Source organism: Octopus bimaculoides, chromosome 7 (genome assembly GCF_001194135.2).
Source record: "Octopus bimaculoides isolate UCB-OBI-ISO-001 chromosome 7, ASM119413v2, whole genome shotgun sequence".
NCBI lineage: Eukaryota > Metazoa > Mollusca > Cephalopoda > Octopoda > Octopodidae > Octopus > Octopus bimaculoides.
In genome coordinates this window covers 57,604,955-57,612,041 of record NC_068987.1, presented here as the reverse complement: position 1 = coordinate 57,612,041, position 7,087 = coordinate 57,604,955, and the positions used below count along the sequence as shown (strand labels likewise).

Genomic DNA, 7,087 nt, shown 5'->3' with positions numbered 1-7,087 from the left:
TATATATATTGAATAATACAAATTAAACTATATTTTTGGGAATGCAAAATTGCCGTTAAAACAGCTGAAATACTGGGTAAATTACTCTGAAAAAGCGGAAAAATTTGTCAACAACCAGCCATAGAACTCGAACTAATATCCCTCAAAGTAATGTTTATCGCCACATCGATATCGCTGTTCGACGTCACTACCGTTTTAACCTCAGGAATTAAACATTAAACATTTAAACATTACTTCTCAGTATAGTTACCACTTTCATCTCTTATTAAGATTTTCTAACTAGCTAATTTGCTTGTTGCAAGATCAGTGACTGATAATCGCTTAGTTTTCTATGTCTCGCGAGCTGGAGCGAATTCCTGCTATTTCTAGAGGTTGGGTGTTCACGACTGGAAACGGGCACACATAGCCCGAATCCGTTAGGTTTAGTGATCCCGTAGTTTCTTAGAGGATGGTAGGGGTTTGCTCCCCTACTTGCACTATATACAGGGTGTAAGTTGCACCAGTACCCAGCTGGCGCAGGATCTGCCTGTGGGTTAACTCGGTAGTAATGTCGAACATATTGATGTGGCAATAAACATTACTTCTCAGTATAGTTACTACCTTCAACCCTTATCAAGATTTTCTAACTAGCTACTTTGCTTATATATATAACATAGCGGTTCGACAAAAAGTGTCAGATAGTATCAATATTATACTTAAAAAGAAGTACTGGAGTTGACTTTTTCAAACTAAAGCCGCTAAATTGTGCCCCAGCATGGTGCTCCAGCAATTCAAAGCTTGAAACAGATCAAACAATAAATGAGAAATAGAATAAAAGAACCTCATGCTCCCCCACCCCGCTTCTTCCATTGCTTGTAATTACAATTTACATTGTTTATTTTCAGTATGTAGTTTGCAAATAGTAAGCTTGAAATATCACACTTCTACTTACAAGTAATCTCAAACGCCCTGCGGAAAGCTAGAAACGACGTATTTCAATTTCCTTTTTTTATATATGTGTGGCCGAGTACAAAACGAAGTCAACAATCTTATCCGGTATTCTATGACTTTATGTCTCCATTAATAACTTGTGTAATAGTCACGTTTCCTAAGCAAAAGGGAAGAAGATATTTTGAACACTAAATCACTGCTTCTTTCATTGTATTTCTTATGACAACACAACTTGGAAACCAATGGACAACATATTTCCACCTTAATTAACAAGTACATATGTGCTGGTTTAGATAAATATAAGATTGGAAGCAAAAAAAACCCCTTCATTTCCAACCATTTATATCTACAATTCATTGTTTTTTTGTTTACAATATTATCATTTTCCTTTCCTGGGTTTTAAGCTATTTGCCTAGATAGAATGCATGCAATCAATTCTATAATGACTCGCCTCGTTGTTGTTCAAATAATTATAAAAACGGATGAAACATTTAAATGCTATATTTTCTCATACCTTTTACAGAGATCTTAACGACAATCACATTCGCCATATTCCAAAAGATACCTTCAGAAATGTTACATCTTTAACTACCCTTTGGCTTAGTAAAAACAATCTAACATCGCAAGTGTTTGAATCAGTGCAACATCTAAGCAATCTGGACCAACTGTGAGTATTTCAAATAAACTCTTAAAATATATTTAATGCATTTGTCAAAAACTGTGGGACGATAGAATAATCATTTTTCTCTACAGGCATGGCTTTGTGGTCAATTCTATGTGGAAATTGTTCTTTGGCTGTATAGTTAAGAAGTTTGCTTCACAACGACGTGGTCTTGGGTTCAGTCTCACAGCGCAGCAATAGAGCGGGTGTTTTTTCTCCTCTCGTCCAAGGTTGACAAATACCTTGTGAGTGGATTTGGTAGAGGTAAAGAGTGTTGCAGTCTGTTGTGTGCATATTTGTATTTACGAGCGCCTATATTTACGTATGTGGAGGCGCAGGGCTTAGTGGTTAGGATGTCAGCACCAGAATCGTAAGATTGTGATTTCGATTCCTGGACCGGGCGATACGTTGTGTTCTCGAGCAAAATACTTCATTTCACGTTGCTCCAGTCCACACAGGTGGCAAAAATGAGTAAGGCTACGATGGACTGGCGTCCCGTCCAGCTGGGGAACACATACGCCATTGAAACCGGGAAACCGGGCCCATGAGTCTGGCTAGGCTTTAAAAGGGCGAAAAGAAATTTACGTATTCGTGTCTGCGCATCTTTGTGTTTGTTTTCGTCCCCCCACCGCTGGCCAACAGGTGCTGGATTGCTAACGCTGAAACAGCGGTTTTGCCTCAAGATCAACGAATAAGTACCAGACTTTAAAATATGAGCCTTTCATACCATCATCTGCTCTCTCTCCCTCTCTCTCTTTCTCTCTCTCTCTCTCTCTCTCTCTCTCTCTCTCTCTCTCTCTCATCCACTCACTCACTCACTCGCTCACTCACTCTATCTCCCAGCTTTTATGCATCACACATATTGTGTCTTCCTAGTGCATTTACTCACAACCAAACAACAATGCAATTTCTCCCTTTCTCTCTCTCACTCCCTCCCTATCTTTTTCTTTCTGTCTCTGTCTCTTTTATCTCCCCCCTCTCTCTCTCTTCATCCTCCTCATTATTATGGTAAGTGGAGTTCGGAGTATTAGATTCATTACCAATTATATTCATCAACGTTCTGTACTCAAACACCAGCGGCGTTGACCTTACCTTTTATGTCTTCGGAGCTGATGAAACGAACAGCAATAATAAATATGCCTACCTTGAGCCTACAAACTCATAAAGCCGGAACTTAATAGGGTTTTCAAGACATTTAGGCTACAAGTTACAAGTGTCCCCTGTGAATGAGAGGCCAATACGCTGCAGTCGTCCCTCTCTCAGCAAGGGGCTGACTCTGTAACATTTTCTGTTGAATGCTGATATACTGAAACAATGAGAAATGAGGTGTCTTATGCAGTTACACAACACATCACCCGGTCCGAGATCCGAACTAGCGAATTAATGGTTGCAAGCTCAACACCCTAACCCCTAGACCATGTGCATTCACTACTAATGCTATATAGTAGTAAATTCTTATTCTGGTAATATACTATAGCCAACAGTTATAGGTCTATGGGTTACCGTCGAATCTATAATAAATCCTCTCTATAACGATTGACTTTGTGCCTAATGACAAACTAATGTTTGGATGATTTTATTCATTTTTGGAGGAATCAACTTAAATAATGGATTTTGATTTTGATACAAGATTAGCAATTTTAAGTGGAGGGGATTATAGATGCCATCAACCTCACTACTTGACTGGTACATTGTTTTAACTATCCTGATAGCGTGAAAGGCTAAACTGACCAAACGTAAAAAGATGTTGTCATAATGTTAAGAAAACTGTGTAAGAGATTCAGTTGACAATATGGTCTCGACCTGCACAAAATGCTTTTCAGCATCCACTCTTGCCCTTTCGAGTTTCACTTTCTCTTTAATATATGTTGTTCTGAATAAGATAATCGAAACTGATATAACAGAGTCAGTTCAATCGACCTCTCGCCCGAACTCCAACAAAAGCGTCTTCTATGACGAATTGTTTAAATGAAATGTACCAATGAGAGGAACCGCTGTGTATATACTAGACTACAGAAAGCGAAAAAGAGGTTAAATTGATTGCAACCATTTATATGTAAATTTGACTGTTAGCTGAAAGTTACGGAATTGCAAGCAAGAACACGATAATCGGTTGAATATATCCCATATGATTCTATGTACTACGAACAGTCAGTTAGCCATCATGTACACTTAATTAATGACTTCTGATAACATTCTCGAAAAAATTATCAAGTTTAACATTGACCAAAATAATCCAGCGAACTGGAAGTTTATTCAGTTTAAAATTAATCGTAAAAGAATGGGACTTATGTTTTTCTTATCCGGTGAATATAGTTGGAAAAATTGTCTTGGATAGAAATAGTCAAAGACCGTCTGTGCGAGTATAATCCACATCTACTGTACACATAACAGGATTTCTACCATGATATGTAAGCAATCCTTTGAATTCCTCAATCGATTTTAGAAACTTCATAAAATGGACATTCGAAGGATATCTTCTGTACAATAGTAGGAAATGTAAGTTCGAGTCACACAAGTACATATGGGCTGGTTTAGATAAGTATAAGAAGGAAAACAAAAGAAAACTTTCATTTCCAGCCAACCATTTATATCTACAATTCATTTCTTGTTTGCATTATCATTATCATTTTCCTTTCCTGGGCTTTTAAGCTATTTGCCTGGAGAGAAAGCATGCAGACTATTATATAATGACTCATTTCGTTGTTATTCAAATAATTATAAAAACGGATGGACATTTAAATGCTATATTTTCTCATACCTTTTACAGAGATCTTAACGACAATCACATTCGCCATATTCCAAAAGATACCTTCAGAAATGTTACATCTTTAACTACTCTTTGGCTCAGTAAAAACAATTTAACATCTCAAGTGTTTGAATCAGTGCAACATCTACACAATTTGAAGCAACTGTGAGTATTTCAAATAAACCCTTAAAATATATTTAATGTATTTGACAAAAATGTTGAAACGATAGAATAATTATTTTTCTCTACAGGTATAGCTTTGAGATCAATTCTATGCGGAAATTGTTCTTTGGCTGTGTGGTTAAGAAGTTTGCTTAACAACGGCGTGGTCTTGGGTTCAGTCTCACAGCGCAGCAATAAGCCGAATGTTTTCTCCTCTCGTCCTAGGTCGACAAATACCTTGTGAGTGGATTTGGTAGAGGGAAAGAGTGTTGCAGTCTGTTGTGTGCATGTGTGTATTTATGTGCGCCTATATTTACGTATGTGTGTGTGCATGTCTTTATGTTAGTTTTCGTCCCTTCAGTTCTGGTCAACAAGTGCTGGATTGCTTACGCATCTGTAACATAGCAGAAGGCCTGCTATGTCTACAGGAGATGTAAGTACAAGACCCATGGGAAGTCTAACTTTTTCTATCCCGAAGTGTTTTGCTATAAAATATTCACAGGGTAATATTTATAGCCTTATTTGCACTTCAAGATCCAATTCAAAAGACTTCATGTTCTCTCGAAAGTTTGCAAATTCATATATATGTGTGGGGGGGCGGTGTTTGTGTGGGGGGGGCGGTGTTTGTGTGTGTGTGTGTGTGTGTGTGATAGGTAAATTGTCACCATTTTATATTTGTTATTTCGCGCATGTGCATCAACTGGGCACCGCCTGTGAGAAAAACAGTACCATGACGCAATATATTCTGTCAGAAATTTGGAAACGACATGCTGTACTGCTTGACATTCAATCAGGAAGCTCTAATGCGAACATTTCACTGTTTGGGTATCAATCTGATGACAGTGCAATCTGAAGACACGTACCGAGAGTGATAAAAATCAAAATCCAGTCAACATCATGATGTTTGGAGTGATCACTAATGATGGCGACGTTATGCGTCTATTAATCTTCCCACACAGCCTCACACTCAACACAGAGGCCTACATCAACTGCCTGGAGGAGGTAGTGCTGCCTTGTGTCAAGAGGGTGGCTGCTGGAAGACCCTACGTCTGGCAACAAGACTCTGCACCATGCCACACAAGCAGGAGAACCTAGTCATGATTGTCAGACAATTTCTGGCCTCCTAACTCCCCAGACTATAATCCCCCTTCACTTTTATGTGTGTATGTGTGTATTTATTAATATCTAGCAGAAGTAACACACACACACACACACACACGTATGTATGTGTGTATGTATGTGAGTTTGTGTGCCAAAGGCAAGGGAAACAGAGAGAGAGGGGGAAGAGAAGAAGGGAGAGAGAGAGAGAGAGAGAGAGAGAGAGAGCAAGAGGTTATTACATATCAGGTTCAAAAGTAAGTATGCTATGTGATGTGATAAATTGTCAATCGACTAGTTTCCATCCAAATTAGAACTGCTACGATAATACGTTTGAGAATTTCATAGAACTGACTACAATAATAAGCTATTTATCAATAGAGAAATCAGGTTACACTGGATCTGAGAGGGAAATTACTGCTACTGTTGTGCTTAAAGCTCCTTATATTCACAATCCAGTCTGCTTCTAGAATAGTGATGTAGTTACCACTATTCTTAGTAGTGTCACTGATTAGGATATACATAGCAAATGTAGGAGAAATTATGATACACATGAGTGTACATTATTTGTTCCCTACTTACGTTTAACTGTTGTGGTTGTATGGAAGGACAGAAATAGAAGTTCGAAATACAATTGGATGCTTAACCACAACGGATTATCAGGGCACTGCATTATTGCATGGTGTTACAGAGATCTAATATCTAAAATTGACAGATGAGAAGATTTTTTTATAAGTGTGTTGAGATAGACAGAAAGCAAATGGCATAGAGAAATATAAGACAACAGGGGGAAGATAAAAGGAGAAGAAAGAGAGAGAGAAAGCATGGGTTTGAAATTATAGAATGACAAAATGAAACGAAGGAAGCAAAGCAGGAAAGAAAAAGAAAGGGAAACTATAATAGTCTAGAGTAAAAGAATAAAATAGTAAAGGTATATAAATGAAAAGTATTTGAAAAATGGGAAATAATACACCCTAAAATAGAGAAAGATATAAAGAGAAGCGAGGACAGAGAGAAAGGGAGAAAGAAGAGAAAAATAGTGCAAAGCGAAAGAGAGAGAGAGAAAGAGAAGCAGATGGAAACAGAAACAATTAGAAAGGAATTTTTTTTAAACGGTCATTTAAAAAAAACACCTAAATATGGAAGATAGATAAAACCACCTACTTTCTATTTTTGGAAAGGAAGCAGGAAAATATATATAACACATATATACAAGCATATAATAGTATAAGTAGATCAGGATCTTAGGGTTAGTGGGACCTACTCCATAGGCAAATAGACGGCACAGTTGCTAATAGGGTAACTATGCTTCGAGAACAAAAATATACTTAAGTTCAAATGCATATATTCACACACATACACACACACTCACGCACACACATACACGCACACACACACACATACACACATACGCTCACATGAACACATTCACGCACAAGCATATATATACATACATATATAAATATATATATATATATATATATATA

General features: G+C 37.6%; 2 protein-coding genes across 2 annotated transcripts in view; both read left to right on the top strand.

Moving 5' to 3' along the window:
* LOC106873188 (follicle-stimulating hormone receptor) overlaps positions 1–7,087 on the top strand; it is a 471,564-nt gene that overhangs the window by 61,172 nt on the left and 403,305 nt on the right. Inside the window, exons 3-4 of the mRNA XM_052969708.1 lie at positions 1,454–1,597; positions 4,362–4,505. The gene's annotated coding sequence lies outside the window, so the exon portion shown is untranslated. The remainder of the gene's footprint in view (positions 1–1,453; positions 1,598–4,361; positions 4,506–7,087) is intronic.
* Positions 1–7,087, top strand: part of LOC106874638 (leucine-rich repeat-containing G-protein coupled receptor 4) — an 81,583-nt gene that overhangs the window by 12,379 nt on the left and 62,117 nt on the right. Inside the window, exons 2-3 of the mRNA XM_052969426.1 lie at positions 1,454–1,597; positions 4,362–4,505. Of these exons, the coding sequence (XP_052825386.1) occupies positions 1,454–1,597; positions 4,362–4,505 (288 nt within the window). The remainder of the gene's footprint in view (positions 1–1,453; positions 1,598–4,361; positions 4,506–7,087) is intronic.